The sequence below is a fragment of the Sinocyclocheilus anshuiensis genome, unplaced genomic scaffold, assembly GCF_001515605.1.
Source record: "Sinocyclocheilus anshuiensis isolate Anshui unplaced genomic scaffold, SAMN03320099.WGS_v1.1 scaffold227, whole genome shotgun sequence".
Taxonomy (NCBI): Eukaryota; Metazoa; Chordata; class Actinopteri; order Cypriniformes; family Cyprinidae; genus Sinocyclocheilus; species Sinocyclocheilus anshuiensis.
This window is the reverse complement of record NW_015549590.1, coordinates 1,496,218-1,522,320: the sequence shown is the minus strand read 5'-3', so window position 1 is coordinate 1,522,320 and position 26,103 is coordinate 1,496,218. Positions and strand designations below refer to the sequence as shown.

At 36.3% G+C, this 26,103-nt stretch overlaps 1 protein-coding gene across 2 annotated transcripts in view; it reads left to right on the top strand.

Annotated features, from left to right (window-relative positions):
* The window catches only part of LOC107658084 (glypican-3-like), a 123,292-nt gene that overhangs the window by 56,842 nt on the left and 40,347 nt on the right, over window positions 1-26,103 (top strand). For both annotated transcript variants that reach the window (XM_016446512.1, XM_016446513.1), the window contains 3 exons: window positions 2,591-3,279; window positions 14,488-14,630; window positions 18,687-18,812. In XM_016446512.1, the coding sequence (XP_016301998.1) occupies window positions 2,591-3,279; window positions 14,488-14,630; window positions 18,687-18,812 (958 nt within the window). The remainder of the gene's footprint in view (window positions 1-2,590; window positions 3,280-14,487; window positions 14,631-18,686; window positions 18,813-26,103) is intronic.

Below are 26,103 nucleotides of genomic sequence, written 5' to 3'. Positions count from 1 at the left end.
ACCAAAAATGGTTCTTCTATGGCATCGCTTGAAGAACCTTTTGAAGCACCTTTATTTTTAAGAGTGTAGTTAATAGTGAGAAATGGTCCCTAAACTAAAGTGTTAGCCTACCTTATTTATTGTAAACTTGGAAAAAGCCTTTGGAAAAATGGTCCAGTCTGAGTTATAAGGTGATCTGGTTCTTCCATGCAAACAGAACATTTTCATGCTGTGCACAACATGCATACTGTATACTGCAGATATCATGTGATTAAATATGAGTATGTAGTACGAGCATAGCCACTGAGAGTGAATTTCCGGGTTGTCTAAAAGCACCTTGAGACTTTTAACTGCTCTGTGATATAGTGCTAAGTGATTTCTATCTCGTCTCAATCAGTGCGATCCATAAACTCCTCCAGCGTGTTGTGCTGATGTAATATCCTGTGCCCCTGAGAGCCGGACTCCCTGGGAGAGATGGATGGAGCTCTTCACGTATGTGGCTGTGAACAGTCTGCTCGGCAGCATGCTTATATCACGGCTCTGCAGACTCCCCACCTCTCAATCACCTTCACACTGTCTGGAACTCTGGATGACGAACCCAAGGCCATTCTCTCCTCTCTTTCACTCATATTTCTTTTCTCTGTCATTCTTCCTCTCTCCCTGTAGCCTTCAGTTTTCCTCTCCACATGCTCCCAGATCCCCTCAGCCTCTCGTTTCTGGTCTCCCCGGTAGTCTGGGTGGGTTCGGTAGCAATCCCTCTTTGCCTGCGTGCTGATAAGGCTTCACTGAGAGCTTTCAGATGTCACTGATTATGTCTCGTCGCTTTGTGCTGTTTTCTGGAGATCTCTCTCACAGCATCCAGCACGGATGAATGAACGCCTTTTATAGCTATAATAAGGCTCTTGAAAAGCACCCTTGTTGTTTTAAAAGGACATCGTGGTTTTCATCTAGAGGGGAAGCTTTAATTCCATCTTCCTTTTTTCTCACTGTTTATCATCTTTCAGCAATTAGGATTGTGTGTGCATCTGTGAGGAAAAGATTCTGTGGATTATTGCGTATTTTCTTTTCATTTTTTTGTCAGTGAACTCTCTGCATCAGTAACATTTTAAGAGTGTCTATGAATAGGTTTGGTGCCTCAGTTCAGGGGTGTCTAAATGTGTTCCTGGAGGACCACTTTTACTGCAGAGTTCAGCTTCATCCTGCTCCAGCACACCTGCTTGATGTTCCTAGTAATGATTGAAAAACTTGAGTAGCTGCTTCTGGTTAGAGTTGCACTATCCATTTATATAGTTCACACTAAGAGCTTAGTATCTAACTTAGTCTATACTTAAGTCAGTTGCACCTATAGTTCTTAAGGCAGAACTTAGCTATGAGATCATAAGCCGATGTTATGTGCAGTTGCCTAATATGAAGTTTACTGTAATTGAGCCTTCAAATTTGTAAACAAATAGCTTTGAGTGTTAATTTGTCTTGTTAGGGCTAATGTTTCAAATTACACTACCTTTCAAAAGATTGGGGTCAGTAAGTTTTTGAAAGAAACCTCTTGCTCACTAAGGCTGCATTTGTTTGATTGGAAATACAATAATATTTTGAAATATTATTACATTTAAAAATAACTGTTTTCTGTTTTAATATTTTAAAATGTTATTTATTCCTGTGATGGCAAAGCTGAATTTTCAGCATCATTACTGCAGTCTCTTCAGTGTCACATGATCCTTCAGAAATTATTCAAATATGCTAAATTTAATGCTCTAAAAAATACTTTTCTTCTTATTATCAGTGTTTATGTAATATTTTTGTGGAACCCATGATACATTTTTTTTTCAGGATTCTTTGATGAATAGAAAGTTCAAAGGAGTAGTGTAGTGAGCAGTAGTGTATTTTTTATTCACGTACTGTAACTTTCAACTTCTCATTGAAGTATGATGCCTAGATAATCATAAAATTATTATATTTAAATGATATTACAGTATAAATAGTATATGTAGAAATTTAAATAATGTATATTCTGGAGCTGCATCTAAGATAAGTCAGTGGCAAAAGATAAACACTTAAAACAAACTGGAAATTTAGACATTTATTTATTTTAATTGGCATTATGGACACAGGTTAGACCAATTTCATGCTTGAGAGCCACTAAGAAATCATTTAGTCATATAAAGTTCTCTTTCTTAAAATGTAAATGAGCGTAAATGTCAAAATCATTGTAAATGTCTAAAGGATTGAAGTCTGTCACACAAAACACAATATCATTGATATAATCCAAGTGTCTGCCATTTTGGTCCAACCCTTATTTTCTGGTCTGTGGCTTTTGTAAACATTTCATTTATACTTAGGACTATTTTTCAACTAAACTTAATGGTGCAAAAAAAGTTGCCACTGGAGCAGTACCCTTTCAAAAGGTACATTTTAACCTCTAAAAGCTGCATATTAATACCTTATAGGTATATATTAGTGTACATATTAGAACCTAAATGGTACATATTAGTACCTTTTGAAAGGGTACAGCCCCAGTGACAGCTTTTGTACCATTTTTATAAGAATTAGTGGACAGCCCTATAGACTCTGTCATCACTCTTCCATTCATCTCTTTGTTTCTCTTATATTTCAGAGGCTTTTGACATGGTCCTCCGTCTGGGTCGTAATTCCACTCTGACACTGTTACGGGAGGAGTTTCCCGGTTTGGGGGCCGGAGCCAGCGGAGCCGTCACACAGTTATTCCTAGAAATGTCCCTCTACATCCTGGGCTCGGATGCTAACGTAAACAACATGGTCTCTACCTTCTTCTCCCGCCTTTTTCCTTTCACCTACCGGCGTCTGCTTGGAAACGGGGCGGTGACGGGCATCTCGGAAGAATGCCTCCGTGGGGCCTGGAGGGGAATCTCTGCGTTCGGGTCGTTTCCCAAGATGATGATGACCCGGCTGTCTCGCTCGCTCCTGGCCACTCGGGTCTTCCTGCAAGCGCTGAACCTGGGCATCGAAGTGGTCAACACCACCCAGCACCTGCGTGCGGGCAGGGACTGCGGCCGCTCGCTGCTGAAGCTCTGGTACTGCCCGCACTGTCAAGGCCTGCTGGAGGCTCGGCCGTGCCGCCCGCTGTGTGTCAGCACCATGGGGGCATGTCTGGGGGGAGCGGCGGAGGTGCAGCCTCACTGGAGGGCGTACGTGGAGGAACTGGGGTCACTCGCCGCTGCCATGAAGGGGGAGCAGGACATTGAGGCCGTGGTGCTCAGATTGCACGTCATCATCAGACAGGCTTTCAAACAAGCCGTGGTGGCCAAAAGCAAAGTCAGCGCACAGGTGAGTGACACTTGGTCTCAGAAACGGGGTGAAAATTTGAGCGCTGTAGGCGATTCCAGCCATTTTGCCAACTTAAGCCGTTTTGCTAACACCCTCGTTCCAAAACCTCAACCTCCAAAGACATGTCAGCAAACCCAGTGTCAGCGGACCAGAACGAGTGAAATGATTCACAGGGAAAGAGTGTTACTGATTGGCTAGTTTTCTGATTGGCTGTTAACAGAGCCTAGGGCTATAAAAATCAAAAAAGCTATCAAGATTTTTCAGGACACCTCTTTCAGTATAGTTATATATAGTTATACATTTACATGCCTAAATATAGTCAAGCTCTTCATCTGTCTGTCTAACATCACACAATTCCAATTCTACTTAAAGATTCAGATTCCAGACTTTATGATTTTAGTACTTTTGAGGAATAAATATTTGAAAATTGTAAGATTTTAAATAAATAAATTTAGAACAATTATCGCTATAGGAGTTTACACAGACTTTTTAATGACTTTTCAGTCTTTTTAGAGGCAGTTTAAATGCAATCCTATAATTGGCCTTTAATTGACTATGTATTACTAACTAAACAAAATGTGGTAACATTTTTCATTTATTCATAGTTCTAAAAAAAAAAAAAAAACACTGACAAAGTGCATATTATGTATCTTTATTATTAATTATTTAATTGACTAAATGAATAATTATTAAAATGATCAATAATTATTCTTTTTTTTTATCGTGGTACTCCAAAAAAAATTGGTTGGTGATCTTAGAATACATACATTGTTATTTTTCAAAACTTTTTTAAACTGCTTTCAAAAGCAACAGAGCCCAGTAAGGGTAATGGGAAAATTTACATGGGAGTGAAGAATATGTTTCAATGTTTTTGAATTTAATCGTAAAAATGTTGTTTCCACAAAAAAACTGTTTGCTCACAGATGTTTAGCGTTTTTGCAGGCAAGTGCAAAACTGGTGATGAAGTTGAAAAGAAGAACTGTATTTTAATGCTTTTGTGAGAAAATGCAAAGTTTATTTCCCCAAACAAACGTTTTGCAACTTAATCTGCCTTGTATAAAGCGGTATATAAATAAAGATGACTTGACTTGACTTAATGGAAAGTTTCTGGGGGAAGGCAATACTTTGGCAATACAGCGCAAACATTTTGAGAGCATTGAGATATAATGTAATTTCACCAATCTCATATTTTCTCCATCACATTGTCTTAATAGGGACTTTGTAAAAACATTTCAGTAGCCACAAAAGTTGCAATATTACAAATTAATCAGAGAAGGTTTGTCACAGGATAGGTGTTTATTTGTGGAAGAGTGTTCAATTCTCCCCTCATTTTCCTTCTGTAACCATTTCAGATGTTCATCTTGCATAAGATCACTCTAAAACATTTTTACCCAAACATTTACTCAGGAACCGATGAACCTTTCTCACTGATGGCCCTTTTGCAGGGGCAGTAGGAGTTTAAAGAGCAATAACACACTCCAGTTTCTAGCGAACGTTAGCGAGATCAGGAGGGCAAGTGCTCATGAAATATTGAACGTGAGCAATGGTGGAGCTTGTAATGCTTTTGCATGACGGGGACGACGTGCTGAACTTTCCACTTTAACACTGAGTTTCCCATCAGCGCGAGACACTTATACACACGCTTACCGCACCGTAATGCACTCGCATTATTCAGCAAAGCTCCATCTCCACTCATCCCCTCCTACGCAGTGTGTAAAATACTCCACCTTAGGTTTATGCCAGTACGGCGTGGGTGTGTGTGAGTGAGGGTGTGTTTATAACTGTGGCTGTGTTTGGTTCACGCAGTATTTGTGGAGATCAGAGAGGCCTTTGATAAGAGGAATACCAACATGTTATTTATTCCTAAAGGGGTAATCGAGCTGCTTGATGGGGCTCCTGTGAAGTTTTAACAGCAGGGTCCTGGAGGAACTATTACCTCTTATACTTTTGGCCATGTAACCTCACATTAAAGCACTACAGTGTGATGCACATGTAAAAATAACCTCACTACACACTGCCATAAGCTGTTAATATATGCAATCACACAGAATGATAATATTTCCACATCTAAATGTCCACATCTCTCCTGCATATGTCTCTGTCTATATATGTGCTCTGGAAACGGTCAGTAAATCCGTGCTCTGGATATCTGGGAGAGATGCGATATTAAAGTCTGTGTTTACTCAGTACAGGTGTTTGTATGTTCAGCCAAACCTCCATATATATGGTAATGCATCCTTCAGTGTAAAGTGCCGTTGACACTGATGCTTGGGAAACTGGTTCTGTACTTTATTGCTTAATAACGGGACAGTGCGTGTGACGAAGAGAGAGTTTCTCAAGTTTGAGTTTAGCACTAGTTGGGCATCCATGTATTATATTCATCACATAAACAATAGTTCTCCACCAAAAAAAAAACTGCACTTACTTGAGGTGGTTAGATGTATTATTTAGCAAGAACACATGCACAAATATGAAGCTTTACACATGGCATTCAGGAATAAAACAAGATTTTGTGGCAAAGATTTAGCTAAATTAAAATGAGGGAACAAATTAGTACACAGTGGCCTCAATTCACCTAAAATGAAGGAGTAAATTAATCATATCTGGACCACAATTGAACTAAAACAATGAAGAAAATTAATAAAATGCGGCCACAGATGAAGTTGCAGGAATCAATTCTTAATTCATAGCCACGATATCTTTTTTTCCGCATGTCATGCATGAACTATCACACATTTACCAAATAAATTCCTAGACGTGCATCAAAAAGTCACTTTGCGTTGACTTTTTTCATAAAATAAATTCACACTCAGGATGGAAACATGCTGTTGAGGAAGATACTTAGAAATGTAGCTAATATTTCTTATAATTTAAAATACTTAACAGTGAATTTATTTATTTATTATTTAACAGCTAAACTGAAACTATGAAAGGATGCAGTTTTTAATGCATTAAATAGACAATATTTTTAGATGATATTTATTTTTTACAGTCAGAGTAGTATTTATTTGGCATAAAAAGAATGTGGATTGGGTGACTGCATTGAACATGAATTGGTAAAGTGGTAAACATAGTAGTAAATCTAGAAACACCTGAATCTATTTAGCTAAAAAATACAGCAGAATTTAACTACTTTAAGTATTTTGCTACACTTTAGTTAGTTTGCTACATTTTAGTGAATTATTTTGAACAGATTAATTTATGTAATACACCTGACTTCCCAACTGTACTGTACTGAGAATATTTTTTTGAATCAAACAAACTGATTCATGAGTTTGTATGAAACAGGTCAGTGACAGTATTTTTATAACTGTAGGCATTCTGTGTAACAAAAAGCAGCATTTATAATGTTATAAAAATAACATTTTATAACGTTACACTTCTACAGCTGAAGTACCGACACTAGTGAAAATGTAGTTAAGTTTGTGGCATTGATGCTTTTATATATACAGTATACTCTCCAATACTGATGGTTAGAGCACATGTGTAGGTGTGTGACCTTTCCACACAGTTTTTGAGTTCTGAAAGCTAAAGCTTCACAAATATAGTAAAGTCTTTGGTTGGGTTCAACAACTATAGAACTTAGCTCCAAAACTTTGTGACATCCATGCCAGTCTTCACTCCGGTGTGTGATTATCTGTGTTTAAGCTCTTTCTGTTTGCGTTTTTCTTTTCAAGGGAACAGTGCTGAAGAAAAGGGGTTTTGCGCTCTTATTCTTTCCTTCGCTTATACTTTTTTCTCCCTTCTCTGTGATCAACAGCTGTCGACCCAGATACAAAGGACATGTCACAGGGAGAATGGCCAGTTAGGCTGAAGATGGTGTTTGTGCATGTGTGTTTGTCTGTCAGTTGGCTGTAAAGTGCCGTCTGCAGGCCTGATCCGAGCCGAGTGACTATGATTTTCCTCCCTAGACATAACCTGTGTTCTAGGATGGTCTGTGCAGGAATGAATTCAAGGAAGACCACTGCTAAGCCAAAGGTGCATGGGTGTAGATTTGAGGATGGATGATAGAGACATGTCTCTGCTAAAGTTAAAAGACCATTGAATAATCCCTAGGAATATTTCTAGCAATCGCAGCTGTCAGAATGTACAGTTGCAGGAAAATGTATATGTACCCTTCAGATACATTTATAATTTATCATAGACATAGACATATCATAAATTTGATCTGACCTTAAATCACAACAAACAGGGTCTGTCTAAACAAATATCAACTAATGCATTTTAATTTTTTTGAACACACAGTGTAAACATTCACATTTTGTTCCTGCAACTATAATATACAGCAGGTATTAAAAGTAATAAAATTATATTTTTATATTATATTTTAAAATTAAAGGTTTCATTTGTTCGCACTGGTTAATGCATTAACTAACAAAGAGCAATATGCATTTTTACAGCATTTTTAACCTTTGATGCTGTTAGTTAATAAAAATGTTAACAGTGCATTAACTATTGTTTAAAAATGTATTAGTTACGTTGAGATTAACATTAATAAAGATGAAAAATGCTGTAGAAATATTGTTAATTGTCAGTTCATGTTAACAAATGAAGTTAACAAATAAGAACCTTATTGTAATGTATTAGCAGTTATTTATTTTATTTATGCATAAAGTATTTGATTGGACATTTTATTCAGTGAACAAATATAAATATTAAATATAGTTAGAAAAATGTATAATTATTATTCATTAGTTTGAAATAAACAGCTGCCTCAAGACTATTTATTTCATATTTATTTACAATAAACAAATAAATCAATGACTTTTCCAAAATAAGAACAACTGATTAGGAGCACAAGTTATTTTACTGTATAGTTTGATTAAAACTAAACCTACATCTTTTCAGTGGTGTCTGTTCTGGTGGCTGTTAACCATTTTTCATCCTGTTGGCTTTAGCACCTTCAGAAGTTTCCAGAATGATTCTCGTTCTTACCTGAATCTAATTCTGCTGTAAAACAATGATATTACATCTCAGTGTGAAGAGCCCTGTGGCCATGTTCTATCTAGCAGTGTGACATCTCACTCATCAAACCTCTCATTGAATGTGCTCTTTCTTTCTCTCATTTCTCCTTTTAAAGTGTGCCGCCTCTCTCTTTGCTCTGGAAAAGAATGCATGATTTATGAAGCACTATTTTTACCAGTTACTGAGCAGAAGCGAGGGAGCAATGGCGACAAAAGAGAGAGAGAGGAAGAAAGAACAAGATTGAAAAGCATACTTTAAGGGTGCATGAAAGTGATGGAGTGAGCAGAAATATGGTTTCCGGAAGCCGATGTGTGCCCGAGGGACTGGAGCTCCTCCTCCTCTGACCTCGCAGCTGTAAACGAGGAGGTGCAGGCAGATTCTGCTGTAGTTACTTCTCACCTGACACCTAGGACGTGTGCTGTTTCACACCGACTCATAGCACCTCCAAACTCTCAGACTGAACACCTGGGGGAACATCTCTCTTTTCATGAGTGAGCGACTGCGACAGCTCCAATAGAGCTGACATCAACTAGACATCTAAACTTATCAAAAACATACACTATACTGTTCAAATGTTTGGGGCTCATGCTCAATTTATTTGATTAAAAATACAGTAAAAACATAAATATTGTGAAATCTTATTACAATTTAAAATAACTCTTTTCTGTTTTAATATTTGTTTAAGATGTCATCATTACTTCAGCCTTCAGTGTCACATGATCCTTAAGAAATCTATCTAAAATGGCGATTTGGTGTTTGAGAAACATCAGTGTTGAAAACAGTTGTGCTTCATATTTTTGTGAAAACCATGATACATTTTTCTAGAATTCTTTGATGAATAGTCATTTTAAAATAACAGCATTTATTTTAAATACATAAAAAAAAATGTTTGTAGCATTATAAACATCTTTACTGTCACATCTGGTCAATTTAATGTGTCCTTAATTGCTAAATAAAACTATTATTCTCTTAAAATAAATAAATAAACTCTTACTGACCTCATACCTTGTATAAAATGGTATATTAAAAAATTTCTGCACTGGTAAAAATGATGGCAGCAGCTCGGGTCAGGTATAAAAGCACATTATGAGAATGAATCTGTTGTGAAAAGTCAATCTAGAAGGGTCTTTGTTTTGCTTGATTATTATTAACAATGTTATAAAACAAATAGTTTGTTACATTAAAGAAACAGTTCACCCAAAAAGGACATTCTGATGTTGTTCCAAACCTGTATGAATTTCTTTCTTCTGCTAAACACAAAAAAATAGGTATTTTGAAGAAATGTTAAGTAACCACAAACAGTTTCTGGTCCCTATTGACCTCCATAGTATTTTTTTATTCTCCATACAATGGAAGTCAATGGGGACCAGCAACAGTTTGGTTACTAACAGTCTTCCAAATATCTTTTATGTTCAACCGAAGAAATAAACACACACATGTTTGGAAGAACTTGAGGGTGAGTAAATAATGACAGAAACTGCCACTTTAAGTATTATTCTTCTCACCATTCGGCAGTTTTCTACACAAAACTGCTAAATGAAATACAATCACATATACCACCGTTACTGACAAATCTACTGACAAACAGTTGCTTTGTTAATTTATTTTTTAAAAATTTTATTAGATCAAGATTCAGAGCTCTGGCATTTAAAGTATATTCTCTAAGCCACTCTGAATCATGAAAGACAGGTCCAGGAAATCGCTGTATTCTTACTTAATTTCAATCTGACATGGCTCTTTCTACGCTTTCGAAATGCAGCTTACACATTACTGTACATCAAATGCTCTGTCAAAGCGATTTCTGTTTTATTGACACCCAAAGCTAAATCTTTTATCCCTAGCTACTGACAAACAGTTGCTTTGTTAATTTATTTTTTAAAAATTTTATTAGATCAAGATTCAGAGCTCTGGCATTTAAAGTATATTCTCTAAGCCACTCTGAATCATGAAAGACAGGTCCAGGAAATCGCTGTATTCTTACTTAATTTCAATCTGACATGGCTCTTTCTACGCTTTCGAAATGCCGCTTACACATTACTGTACATCAAATGCTCTGTCAAAGCGATTTCTGTTTTATTGACAGAACTAAATCTTTTATCCCTAGCTAAATCTCCGCTTATGGATCTTACTCCTGACATCTGATGAGATAAGCTGTATTCATTGTAAAATAGCCCATACAAACACACACACACACACACACACACACACACCCACCTGTTGCTGCACATCGGCTGAATTTGGCAGCATTTTAATCAGCAATTTAGTGCTAGTAACTTTTGCACCACTCCCATTTTCTGGCTAAATCTGGCTATGATTATTATTAGTATTAAGCAAGTAAAGTCCTCTTTACTCTAACCTTTTTGACTCAAAGGCCCCCATTGTCCAACACAATATTACAGCTGCATGTACTTCAGTAAAAACAATAGTTATTTAATCGAATATGATTTGAGTCCACATGTTGATTTTGTGTTTTTTTGAGTTTTTTTTTAGTATTTTAATTTAGATTTAGAAATGAATGTATTTGATTTGCCTAATAGTAGTTATTGTCAAGCATTTAAGTGCTTGATTTTTTTTCCCTGTTGGTGATGGACTTAATATATTAATAATAATTAACTTAAATACTTTTTTAAGTCATCCTGCAGCCCCCTTTGGATGTTTTCTGAGGCCCCCTAGTAGGCCCCGGGCCCCTGTTTGAGAACCGCTAACTCTTAACCAATGTAAAATCACTGCATCATGTGGTCTTGAATGGCTTATTGCTTTAGTATCTCTGCAGAAATCCCAGCATTGTCTTCTACTTGGGCCTCGTTTATCATTTAACCTTCACATATGATTCATTTTGTATTTTCAGCTATGCTGATAAGCCATTGTTTCAGCTTAGGATGTATGTCTGTATTAAACATTGCACACTCATGTCATGAAGTGTATGTGAGAGTGAATTTGTTTTATATTAATGAATGTGTATGTGTGTGTGTCTGGTCCTAATGCTCCTCTCAGGGGTGTGTGAGGCACAGATAAAAGGCACTGGATATTTAAAGAGCCTCTCTGTGAGACGCCGCTTATCTCAGTGTTACTGTTAGCCAGCACATCCTCTGTCGACTGCCTGATACTAATACCCCTCTAATGAGAGAAACAATCACACAGTCTCACATACACAAACCCGCTCTATACTCCTGTGCCACAGCTCCCCAAGGGCCCTGGATACACGCATACACTAACAGAGACAAACACACACCCAATCACATTAATCAAGGCCGTAGGGACACAGACCCGCAACACAGAGTAAATTACAGCAGGAAAGAGCCATGTTTCAGACCGGCCACTAATGATTTCCCATGAGCACATACCACAGAGAGCATTAGGGAAGAATGTGTGGGTGTCTGGGATTAGAGTGGATAGTGTACATGCAGGTTTGCAGTTGATAGTTAGAGTAGAGAGTGTTTTAACATGAGCAGAGGAGAGTGTTTGATGTGTCCAGGTTTAAGCAGTACCATTGCTTGAAAGTGGCGATGCTGTTAGTTTAACTAAATTCGCTTTGCTGAATAAATGGTACCATTGCTGTTTTTTAAATCATGAAGTGTTTCAGCAGCCATGCTATTTTATTAAATATTACATTTGAGCAAACAAGACTTGTACAGTATTCTGTTTTCGATTTATAGGCATGATTGATTTTACATACGATATGACCCTTCTGATTCGGTTCTTTTCAATAGGTCTGAATCATTTAGTCACAATTCACCCATTTGAGTTAGAATCAATAAGAGCTGTTCCAGTGTAAATGATTTGGAGGAGGGAACATATTTGAATGTATACTTTGCAGTCTGCAGATAAAGCTGCTTTTCACGTCACAGACTTTCAACACAAATATACAAGTATATTCAGGTGAGGCAACAACAGGTTTACTGCTAACTAGTGAAAGCACTATATTAATATGATGAGTTGCATCCCAAAATACATTTTAGAGTTGTTTAAGGAAGAAGCGTTGTGCATTGTGATTGATGTGCTTGTTTATAGCTTATATCAGCGTTAAAAAAGCACTGGGACTTTTACATATTTTTATAACTCACTCCGCTTGCCTGTTGCGTGTTTCAAAAAAATTGTAATTTACATCATTACTCCAGCAGGTGGCAGCAAGTCACAGAGTGAGGCAATTAATCGTTCATTCAACCAATTTGTTCAAAAACACTGATTCATTCAGCAACAAAGCAAGTGATTGTATTTAAAAGCGAGTCATTGAATCATTCATGCTAAAATACAGGATTCCTACAGGATCTGCCTTCATAAGCCTGTGTTATACTTTCCGCATGAGCAATCCGGACGCCTACACGGACAGCGCGGACGTGGTCTACTTGTATTTATACTACCGAAAGCATTACGCTGATGGTCCGCTCCGCGGACGTGTTCCATACTTGCAGTAGATTGGTTTGAACAGTAAACAAACATGTGGAGAAACAATTGCCCACAGTTATTGCACATCTAGCTGTCTTTATATTGTTTTATCGACGGATTGTACAGGTTCGAGTAGCAACGGGCTTATTCGCACAGCCTGCGCATGCGCAGTTGGTGCTTTTGTAGCCTACAGACCGCGCGGACAAGTCACAAAAAATTGGAGGCACGCGGATGTCCGCGCGAAGCCTCGGCGCACACTCTCCGATGACGATTTTTACGTCACGCATACCATAGCGGACCCTAGCGGACTAGCGCACGCGGAAACTATAACACAGGCTATAGTGTAACTATTTCGACTGAAAGTAACTAAAATGTAAGTTACTCATCAAGTCATGTTCTCGTTTATAGAATTACCTTAAAAATCTTTTAAAAATATGTTTTTAAATAAGCATAATAATAAAGTAAACAATATTGCACATCACTTGTAAGATGTTTTTCCACTTTTTTCATCACACTCTTTTTTTAACAGAGTAGCTTGAACATAGCTTGGCTATTTTTGTATAAAGTAGTTTGTAACTTCGATACCTGCACTTTTAAATAGCTTGGGTTTGAGTGAGATATCATATTACCTGTGGAACCACAGAAAAATACAGAAAAGCAACGGTAGAAAGTGTTGCAGTGCTGGAATATGTTGCGTCAGGATTGCATTTGTGTCGAGGCGCACTGATCCGATCTTCCACCGTACCGCTTTTGTCTCTGTCTTGTTCTGTGTTTTGCTCTTTTTCTTAATCTCTTTCACACACATACACACACACATTCATGCACATCAACCGTATCTATTTACCCTCCCCTGGGCTGTTTGCTAGAAAGAGCTTCTATTGATCTACTCTGATAATCATGTCGTTTAGCTCAACAGCAGTTTGTTGCTGTATTTGTTGGTGTGTGTGCAAATTTTATGAATGACTGTAGGGTGAATCCAGTCACCCCACCCACTGATGTTTCAGAACATGTTCAAACGTTTATCTTCTTGTTATGTTTAGCTACACTCTAAAAAATGCTGGGTTGTTTCAACCCAATGTTGGGTCAAATATGGACTAACCCAACTGTTGGGTTAAATTTTGGTTACATTTTTAAATTAACTTTTTAACCCAACAGTTGGGTTAGTCAATATTTGACCCAACATTGGGTTGAAACAACCCAGCATTTTTTAGAGTGTACAGCGACCAATCCCACAGTCCGCATGAAGATGTCCTTGTACTATTGATCTCCTGTCCCAGATCCCATCAGAATTCCAGAGCCTGTTTACCCAGACACACACATATTCATTCATGAACAAGCAGGCACAATATGCCACAAGCACCAGTTCCCATGGGAAATTAAGCCAGCGGCAAATCATTAAACCACAAGCTAAACATTAAGAGGTATTTGCATTTTTATTGCACCTGAAAGAATGGCAAGACTCCATTATCTCACACAGCCAGTGTGGGAGAGGGGTATTACTATTATTATGTTGTCCCGTATAAAAACAATAGCGTTTAGCGCTCATGAGAAAGGGAATGAGAGGCTTGTTTACTTTCGCAACGTCTGCAAAGGGTTATGATTATTGAAAGAGCGCAGCCAGAGTGTCTGACAGACCCAACAATGCCTCGTTTTGTTATGTAAATCCTATTGTCATCAAACCCAAACAAACAAACAAACAGGAGGCAAATGCGGCACCATCAGCCAGGCAATTAGCTGAATGGGGAGGAAGTTTTGCAGGGACAGTTTGTCTCATTAATTGCTTTCTCAGCTGGACGTCTTCCAGGACTGTGTCCAAGAGTGATCACATTTAGCCCTCCAATCTTCTCCTGTTCACAGGTGAGCGGGATATGTGCACACGCACCCCCGCGGGTGTCTCGTGCCGCGCCGCTGTCGGCAGAACTTGCAGCTGCCTCGCCGGTGCCCCACAATCGTCCTACGGTGAACTTTGACCCCGATGAGACCCTCTTTGGACGCCGCAGGTAATGACATAATTCAGTTTTCAAAAACTTTGTATGTGAATTAATACAAAAAAAAAACATCAGACAGTTAACATGAAAACTGTTTTCCTAGAGTAATAGTTTATGTCCTAAAGTTATCTCTGCATTTGTTGTATTTTTGTAAAATGTCTGAACTTGATCTTGAACTTGAGGTTGAATTAAAAGAGAATGTTGAATTTTGTTATATTTAAAAAAAAAAGTTTAGACTGATGACAAATGAAAGTAAAGGCCTGTCGCTACTTAGATTGCAACTTTAAATCAACCTGAAAGTGTTGGGAAAAAAATTATTATACTATTATTTATATGAAAGCACCAGTAGGTGGCGGCAAGTCTTAATAAGTGAGTCACAGAATCATTAATTTAATGATTCATTCAAACCAGCTGATTCACATGTGAATGAAGCAAGTGACCACTGTATTTAAGAATTGGTCATTGAATCATTGGCTTACCCGAGTCATTCAAAAACACTGAAACATTCAAAATGAAATGTCACTCAGTGTTGCTGTGAGATGCAGTTGTTCTGCTTGGTTTCAAACTATTTTAGTTGGCAAAATAGTTTTTGCAAAAACAGTTAATCATCTTGTGATCTTGCGTAATCAGAACTTAAATGCAGGCGCATACTTGTCAGGCACAAGCTTAATTGAGAATTGATGCCATGGGCCAAATTTAATTAAAAACTAATATATACATTTTTTTTTTTAAATCTTGCAGAAATGCCACTTATAAGTCAAAAGAACAAAAGGGCAGGTGTTTGTGCATCACTTTGGGTTTGTCGGTGCACATGTCTGTTTGCACTTCCGAATATTCTGATTTCAGACCTTGTGCGACAGCCCTTAACACCATATTTGACTGGCTGAACACAAACAATGAATTAAATTCCAGTCTGTTTAAAATAAATGAACATTTTTATGGCACTCACTATGCTTTTGGAGCTCAACTGCCTCACTGATTCTAATGGCTGACCTTGTTATTCAGCCGTAATGAAACATGAGGATGACCTGACTACTCTTTACCCTCAGCTCTTAAAAATGCCAATCAGCAGCTGAAAATATAAATGTTCTTGTTTTCATTTGAATCTCTTGAGAGTCCTCAAGTGCTCTAAACACTCCAAGAGGACTGCAAAGCATTGCTGTTATAGAATTGACAGCAAGTCAATTCAGTGAAAATCTAATGAGTGTATAATAAATCTGAGAAATAGGAATTGCAGTCAACCATAATGCCGTTCTCATGCATCTCTTCATACAGCTCACATCTTCTGATGCTGTTTGTGTGGAGTGCATTGAGATGCTGTAAAAGACTCTCCACTTCAGCACTCACACGCTCTCCTCCTCTGGCTCTCTCTCTTCCTTCATGTTTTTTTCTGTATAGATCTTCACAGACCTTTTTAGGGGTCTTACAACCAAAGCAAACAGTCTATTCTGTGCTTTTGAGTATTTGAGAGATGCTGTGTGCAGGGGCGACATTCACCTTTTTTCTATTTCTGTACTTTTCTTCTACTTCTTTCAACATCAAAGACAAGAAATTAGAAAAAAATGTACTTGAGTGTAAGATGTGTTTGAGTTCAAATTTTGATGTCCAGATTGATGTATAATGCATAGTATTTATTAATATGTATGTATGTGTAGTATATACACATTCTAAATGTAAAAATATAGTAATTGATTATATATCTATCACATACTGTACACTACCATTCAAATGTTTGAGATCAGTACCTTTGAAAAAAATCTCTTATGCTCACCAAGGCTGCATTTATATGATTAAAGAGAATAAAAACTAAAATGTCAAAAATATTGTGAAATATTATTATAATTTTAAAGAACTGTTATACTATTATAAAGAACAATTATAAAGTACTATTATAGTCTTTATAACTATTATAAAGTAGTAACACTTTCTAAGTTATAATGTATTTATAACTATTATAAAGACTATTATAACTATTATTATAACTATTATAAAGAACTAAAACATATTTTAAAATTTAATTTATTCCTGTGATGCTAAGCTGAATTTTCTTTTCAGTCTCTTTAGTGTCACATGATCCTTCAGAAATCATTCTAATATGCTCTTTACCCTCAGCTCTTAAAAATGCCAATCAGCAGCTGAAAATATAAATGTTCTTGTTTTCATTTGAATCTCTTGAGAGTCCTCAAGTGCTCTAAACACTCCAAGAGGACTGCAAAGCATTGCTGTTATAGAATTGACAGCAAGTCAATTCAGTGAAAATCTAATGAGTGTATAATAAATCTGAGAAATAGGAATTGCAGTCAACCATAATGCCGTTCTCATGCATCTCTTCATACAGCTCACATCTTCTGATGCTGTTTGTGTGGAGTGCATTGAGATGCTGTAAAAGACTCTCCACTTCAGCACTCACACGCTCTCCTCCTCTGGCTCTCTCTCTTCCTTCATGTTTTTTTCTGTATAGATCTTCACAGACCTTTTTAGGGGTCTTACAACCAAAGCAAACAGTCTATTCTGTGCTTTTGAGTATTTGAGAGATGCTGTGTGCAGGGGCGACATTCACCTTTTTTCTATTTCTGTACTTTTCTTCTACTTCTTTCAACATCAAAGACAAGAAATTAGAAAAAAATGTACTTGAGTGTAAGATGTGTTTGAGTTCAAATTTTGATGTCCAGATTGATGTATAATGCATAGTATTTATTAATATGTATGTATGTGTAGTATATACACATTCTAAATGTAAAAATATAGTAATTGATTATATATCTATCACATACTGTACACTACCATTCAAATGTTTGAGATCAGTACCTTTGAAAAAAATCTCTTATGCTCACCAAGGCTGCATTTATATGATTAAAGAGAATAAAAACTAAAATGTCAAAAATATTGTGAAATATTATTATAATTTTAAAGAACTGTTATACTATTATAAAGAACAATTATAAAGTACTATTATAGTCTTTATAACTATTATAAAGTAGTAACACTTTCTAAGTTATAATGTATTTATAACTATTATAAAGACTATTATAACTATTATTATAACTATTATAAAGAACTAAAACATATTTTAAAATTTAATTTATTCCTGTGATGCTAAGCTGAATTTTCTTTTCAGTCTCTTTAGTGTCACATGATCCTTCAGAAATCATTCTAATATGCTAATTTGCTGCTCAAGAAACATTTCTTATTATTATCAATGTTGAAAACTTTGCTGCTTAATATTTTTGTAGAACCCAACCTTTTTTTTTCAAGATTCTTTGATTAACAAAAAGTTCGAAAAAACAAAAGCATTTATTTGTAATAAATGTCTTTACTGTCGTTTTTGATCACTTTAGTGCACCATTGCTGAATAAAAGTATGAATTAAAAGAACAAATCAAATTAAAATAACCTTTTACTGACCCCAACCTTTTGAATGTATAGTCTACATAAAGAAATAATTAATTAAGATATTTGTTGTTTTCAAAATCAGTCAAAATCTGGCACATGAGTCATTGTGGGTGGAGGTATGTGCATGAGTTGAGAAATGCAGTGTGTGTTTGTGTATTTGTGCTGTTAGTTGCAGTGTGTGTATGTGTGTTCAGGCTGATGGTGACAGAGAGATGCTCATTATAACACAGGCTTTGTCTCCTGCCGTGTGAGTGACATTGAGCTGCCTTCTGCCCCCTCTGTCCTGTGCAGTTTCACTCTCCCTCGCTCTGATGAACAGATGAGAGCGGCCGAGCCAAACACAGTGGGCTGTTTCTTCTCCAGCATAATGTCAATTAACAGTCAAAGCGTCTCAAATCAACTTAGCCTGACAGGAAATGACAAGTAATGGAGTAGATCATTTTTCACACTGCGTTTGACCCCAAGCCCATTTTCATTTTTCTGATTTTCTCTCTTTTTTCTCCATGCCCCACAATTTTCCCATAAATCCTTGTATCTTTGTTCCATGGATTCTTTTTAATCTTGCCTCTTTGTGCACACCATCTAATTTAATTTATCTTTCTTCGAGTCCACTTTCTCTCTCTTTCTTCTTTCTGCTGCTCTCTTACTTTCTCAATTTCCTCTCTGTCTGCCGCAGGGAGTTTATCTCGGGTCTGAGGGGCTTCAGTCAGTTCTACAGTGGCCTCGGAGAAGCTCTGTGCAGCAAAGAGCCGACGGCACTCAACAGCTCTCTCTGCTGGAACGGACAGGAGATGACAGACAAGTAAGTGTTTCGATCTGATGACCGTGTAACTACATACTAATACTGTGTTCTTCCATTTTAGACTCATATTCACAATACAGTGTGATTTAGCGTATAATAAGGACATAAATGTTCATTAAAACATTAAGTAAATTCATTAAGTGGCATCATTATACTTGCAGATATATTCTCTGACATGTAAAGTAAGACTAATAGTTGGTGCTGTGCAGCAGAACAAGTGTTTTGCAACTTTGCGGTTACTGTGGACCCTTGCCAGCGTAGACAAGACAGCATGTTTAATTTGACACGGATAAAAATGAGTGCACAAGGGAGCGAGTACAGCCTGATGAATAAGTTGTACTGTCTTAAGGTTCCAGGTCACGTTTAATTTTCATGGTAGCCCGTGTTTTCATTTTGTATGTGCATTTTGTCCACCGGAAACATTTTTTCATTGTTTTATTAGCCGAAAGATTGGCATCAAGAGACCAACAGTACAACCTATTGAATGAACTGTACAGCTATTCCTCTGCAGCCTTGTTTTCATTTGTGTCAGATTAAATATGGTGTCTCGCCTCACTAAGGATTATTTTGTGTATTTTAGGATGGCTGGAATGCTATTTTGACCAATCAGCATCCAGAACTCCTTGAAATGTTGTATAATATACGTTATTTCAAAATGGAAGAGGCTGTTATCTCTCTACAACCCATGCACTCTGTCTATTAGTGTTTTTATTCTGACAGTTTTTGCTAAGTGTGTAAAAAGTAGCATATATTACAATAGAATCAGCCTCCTAAATGCTTTCAAATATTACTACAATCTCAAAATGGCCCCATGAGACATATTGCCCCCGAGCTTGTCACAAATCTTGAAGTCTAAAAAGCTTTCTGAATAAAACGGAGACAGCGTAAGTGGCTGGTAGCTGAGCAGATGATTTTGTGTGTGTGTATCTAATGAGTTTGGCCGAATCCAGTTCCATCTGACAGGCAACAGGGTTGTGATTTGGTCTTTGTGGGGTAACTGATGTTGGGTGGTGGTGTGGTGGCTTCCCTGTGCTTGGCTAATTGTTCTTTTCCATCGTTCGCTCTGTGACTGCCTGTGCCTGGCTCTCCATGCGCCCTTTAGAACCCAATTTAAAAATTGTCATATTTCAGTATGCCATGTCCCACTTGCTTCTGTCCCATAACTCTCTCACTCTCTCACAGTCCAAATCAAGTTAAGGTTGGCAAATGACAATAAATCAGTGCATCCCTGACCCAAACAGAAAAGCTTTAAGAGCTGCAGTATCTCATCCTAATGACTTGGAAATATCAGCTCAAAACTGAAGTGATCATTAAAGTCAGCATGAAATCAAAATGGATTCTATTGACTGTCTTAATGCTTGTTCCTGGTCTTATTGCACGGGAATGGTTTATCGGTGCACATTATTCAAAAGAAATCGGAATCTTTAATCAAAATGTAATAACTTCCTCTGAAACGACGTTCCTTTTACGTTAATTGTCTATTGGATAATGTTAACCAATAGCCAAATAGCTATTTAGTTGTTGTTTTAGCAAACTCTCATTTAGTCTGGCTCCATTCAAATATGAAATGGCCACTATTTAAAATCAAATTGATTCCCACACCACATTTTCTCAATTAATATTTTTTTTTCGCTTTGAAATGCATCACATTATAGAACAAAAATGATTTGACTTTGAAGAATTGTTTCAAGGAAGTTTAGATGTTCACATACAGTATCTTGCATAGCCTAATAAAGAAACGAACAGTTTTATATTTTAATTAGAATTTCTTGGTAAAGAATTATAACTCAGCACTAAGAAGGGAATAGTTCACCCAAAAGTGAAAATTTGCTGAAAATGTACTCAAGTGTGGCAAGTGGCAATAAGTGAATCATAGAATCATTCATTTAATGATTCATTCAAACCAGCTGATTCATTCATGAATGAAGCAAGTGACCACTGTATTTAAGAACTGGTCATTGAATCACTGACTTTTCATTCAAAAACACTGAATTATTCAAAAAAAAAAGTGAAACACCACTCAGCGTTGCTTTGAGATGCAACTGTTCTGCTTTGTTTGGAACTATTTTCGTAGGCAAATTAGTCTTTGAAAAAACTGTTAAAAATATTGTGGTCTTGCATTAGAACTTAAATGCAATTGTCAGGCACACACTTAATTGAGAACTGATGCCATGGGCCAAATTAAATTAAAAACTAAAACATAAAATAATAATAAAAGAAAAGTCTCTCCCTCAGGCCATCCAAGATGTAGATGAGTTTGTTTCTTCATCAGAACAGATTTGGAGAAATGTAGCATTACATCACTTGCACACCACTGAATCCTCTGGGTGCCGTCAGAATGAGAGTCCAAACAGCTGATAAAACATCACAAAAATCCACAAGTAATCCACATGACTCCAAACCATCTACTAATGTCTTAAGCAAAAAAAAAAATAAATAAAAATCCAGTCAGTCAGTTACTAAACAGGCATACTTTACTTTATGCATGAAGGTACTTGCAGGTACCTTGAGCAAGGCACTGAACTCCCCACTGCTCCCCGGATGCCGCAGCATTGGCTGCCCACTGCTCCGGATGTGTGTTCACGGTGTGTGTGTGTGCGTTTCACTACTCACTGCTGTGTATGTGCACTTGGATGGGTTAAACGCAGAGCACAAATTCCAAGTATGGGACACCATACTTGGCCACACATCACGTCATTTCCTTTTCCATAAATATTTATGAATCTCATATGTGTGTTTCGAGTGTTTTTCATTTCATACAGAGTTGAGTACAGGTGAGCATCTGAGTGTTGGTTATGTGAGTTTTTAATTCATATCCCCCTAATATCCATTCTTGCCCTGTCTGTTTAGTGTATCCGTTTTGTAATTGTTGAAGGTGTGTGTCTGTGAGTGTATGTGTCAACATTACAGTATTATGCACTATTAGCTGCAGCTGTTTGCTCTCCAGTAAGTGCAGTTGAGGAGTAAATGGGGCTGAAATGGCCTGGTCACAACAGCATAGTGAACAGTTGGCCTTAGGGGACAGACAGCTGTGTCAGAGGGCTCTCAGGCCCTCAGGAGTTAATTAGGACCCAAGAGAGAAATAGATAGGGGAAGAGAGAACGAGAATAACGATGCTGTGCCAGAAATGTCCACCGAATCTCAATGTCTCATTCCTTGGCTTCTAGTGAAATATCACAATTAATTCTGGAATGCGTTCAGACTCATTGAATGCAACGTATTGAAGACAGAGCGATCCTTCACATTCTGTGCTGGGAAGGAAGCCATCATGATTGTGCCAAAGAATGTCACTGTTTATGTGGCCCTGATAGATTAAATAGTCGATTCAAAGATGTCAAAGCATAAAGAAAATTCATTCAATGCCACCGTCACATAAACACACTGAGCAGCTACAACTACATTCCTGCTCATTCTTTCATACAAAATACAAACTGTGCTGAAATGTTACTTCATGAACAATTACTGCAAAAGATGATTTGACTGTAAAGTTCATTCCTAGCATCCCTGGTGTTTGCTAGAAATGAGTTTTTCTCCTGTGCTGGAGGGAGTGCAGAGGAGCCCTCAATGTCAAGGATCAAGTCACCAAAACTCTGGCACAGATTTCTGCCTTCTAGAGAATCAATTTTAGCATCCTGAATATCTGCCTTTTTAGCCAGTGTTTCCTAACTGTTTTTGTCTTATGTGCTCCCACAGGTCCTTCAGTTCGACTCAAGTAGCCCCTCATCGACTCCAAACCAGAATTGTGCTCCTCATATTATACTAGATATTATTTGGTGTTATAAATTATATTTTTAAAATGTCATGAATACAATAATTTACTGTTAAACTAAAAAAAATAAACAATCAATTCTGTGGGTGAAAAACTATGACAGCATTTTAGTGGCATGTTAAAAAAAAACTAAGATTATGAGATTAAAGTCATAATATTTTGGGGGAAAAAGTTATGAGAATAAAGTCAAAATTACGAGAATAATGTCAAAATAGTTTGAGAATAAAGTAAAAATTATGAGAATAAAGTTGATCAATTAATTGATTCACATGAGGTGAATACAGCGATCTGTCATGCCACATTAAATAAATATTTTGAATATTCTCAAAATATTTCAAGTTTATTCTCATAATTTCGACTTTATTCTCAAAATATTTTGACTTTATTCTCAAAATATTTTGAAATTGTTCTCAAAATATTTTGACTTTATTCTCATAATTTCGACTTTATTCTAAAAATATTTTGACTATTCTTGTAATTTTGACTTTATTCTCAAAGTATGTCGACTTATTCTCGTAATTTTGACTTTATTCTCAAAATATTTTGACTTTATTCTTGTAATTTCAACTTTATTCTCAAAATATTTCAACTTTATTCTCGTAATTTCAACTTTATTCTCAAAATATTTTGACTTTAATCTCGTAATTTTGACTTTATTCTTAAAATATTTTGACTTTATTCTCAAAATATTTAGACTTTATTCTCATAATTTCGACTTCATTCTCAAAATATTTTGACTTTATTCTTGTAATTTCGACTTTATTCTCAAAGTATGTTGACTTCTTTTTGTAATTTTGACTTTATTCTCAAAATATTTCGACTTTATTCTCGTAATTTCAAAATTTTTCTCAAAATATTTAGACTTTAATCTCGTAATCTTAGATTTTTGTCTTTATTTTTTAATGTGCCACTAAAACTAAAACTTATATTAGCTTGATTGACTGAGACATTTTATGGGAAGAAAATAGGATAAAGTGTTATACTCGTGTGTGAGTGAGATTGAACAGCAGTGTCATAGAAATCTTCTGTTGTTTTTACACATGCATTTATTTTGTACAGAAAGTGTGATCCACACAAATTGACTAAACATAGGCCTGTTATTTTGTTTTCTTTCCTTAAAAAGTAGCAGAATGTGTGAAGCAGTTAATTAACTGCTTAACAATGTTATGACAATCCTAATAGTATTATTAAAAGTCCTAATTGATATAAGTACTTCAAGAGGTTAGGAATCGCTGTTATTGCCTTCACCACCTCACCTCTTCATCTTTACGTTTGAAGGGAGGTTGTGGCAGACAGGCTTGTTTAATAATTAATTGAACTTCGAGAAATCTTTAACTTTAGGTCAAGATTGGTGGATATTTAGTATGTTTTACAAATCTTCCTCCGAGACCCAGAATGCTTCTCCTCCTGCTCAATAACCCCCTCTCCTTCAGTCAGCTCATGATGCTGAAGATACTCGTGATTGATTCTTGCCGTCTCCAGCGGGTTTGGGCAATGGGGCATGTTGGATCTCTGAGGGGTGCGCAGTAGGGCCATGAGTCTGAGCAGGTTCAGCATGAGTAGCTGGTCCAGACTGTACATCCACAGGGTGTTTAGTCATTTCCTGTAGTAGCAGTTGGGTTGCCTGTGCTCCCGCTGTACCATAATGCCTGTGGTGTGTTGTTTTTTTTTGTTTTTTTAAGAATCATAATGTTGAAGTTATAAAGTGGCAGATAAAATGAAGTAAATTTTACATTATAACATGCAGATAAAGCCAACAGCATTCTGTCTGTTCTGTTTTGAATAACGTTTAATTATGCAGTATGACAGTTAACATGAATGCAGTTCTTTCACTCAAATGATTTCTGGATCATGAGACATTGAAGACTTGAGTGATGGCTACTGAAAATTCAGCTTTGCCATCACAGGAATAAATTACATTTTAAAATATATTCAGATAGAAAACGGTTATTTTAAATTGTAATAATATTTCACAATATTGCTGTTTTTGATGAAATCTGACATTTCTGTTGTCCATTTAAAATCTCCAACAAAAATGACATATAATCGTCTGAATGCCATCATTCATGCAGAGTACATCTCTTGTTATTATAAATGTCAACTAGAATCAGATAGAAGTTATACTGTGTGACACTTACATATTAATATGTCAAGTTTTCAGTTACGAACATCTTTGTATAAATCTTTAAATACTAAAATCAGCTTTAGATCAAATCCATAAGCCACAAGAACAGGCTAAACCATACTCATTCATTCATTAAATTTCGTTTCATTTCATTTAATTTCATTTACTTCCCAATTGCGTAAAACAAAGACTCAATATACAAGGACATTTTTAACCCGTTAAGTAATTTGTGTAAATGAAGAGAATACCTGTTGGATATAAGTTTCAAATAATATTTCTTGTATATTGTGTAGTATTTCAGTGCTGCAGTGAATTGGCCAAATAGAACTGAATCTTTTCTTTAATTTAAAACCTGTCTAATTAAAATGCATAAGATGTTTTTGTGCTGAAAGAATCCTCACCTCAGCTACCCATTACATTTCTGCATTAAAGTATGATTAATTTTGTATCTTCCCACTGTTTCCCCACAAATGCCCACCATCCTAATCAGAACAAAGCTGAGTTTTTCAGAACGCAGGACTGAGCTGACCTGATGCTGCTCGAACCTGGTCAGCACACAGGTGGGCGCTTCATGCGTGATGCTCCAGCTAATCTCATCCTCCATTAAAAGCTGCCCATGTCTTCTGATCTCCTCCTTCTAATGGAGCTCATGTCTGTATTATTAATGTGATAATTAAAAGCGGGAGGTGAGCTGCCATCGGGAGTAATAAGGAGAATAAATAAGTATGGAAATGTAATTTGGCTTAATGAATAAGCAGTGCGTGTCAAATAAGGTGCCGTGAAAGATGATTGGATAGAATTGTTCAGGATTATGTCATTGCTAAGAATGGAGCATGAGGTCATATCTTTGGCTCATACATCTAAAAAGTTTTTCTTCATTTATTTTTTAGTAAAAGGTCCTTAAAAGTGCTAAACACAACATATAATAATGCATGTTGATATAACAAATATAATACAGAAGAGTTAATTACGTTTTATTTAGTTTCAAGAATTAGTTTAGTTTTTTTTGTGTAATTTCTTTTTGCACAATATGACACAAATACAGTAAATAAAGAGCAAGAAAATACAATTCATATACAGTGCAGGAAGAGACAAAAATTCTTATTTTTATTTTTATATGCATAATTAGTTATATATATTTATAGTTTATATATATATATATATATATATATTTCTTTTTATTTTAGTATTTTTTACAGTATATATACATTGTTAAAATTAATTAGTTTTTTGTCTTGTTTTCAGTAAAAATCTGTATAAAGTACATATATTTTATATAAATATATACTTTTTTTACTGAAAAACAACACAGAAAGTACAGTGTATGTTCTTGATGAGCATGGGCTTTAGTGGATAAGTCTAGGTTGGTGTCGTGATGGTATCGGATCTGTCACTCA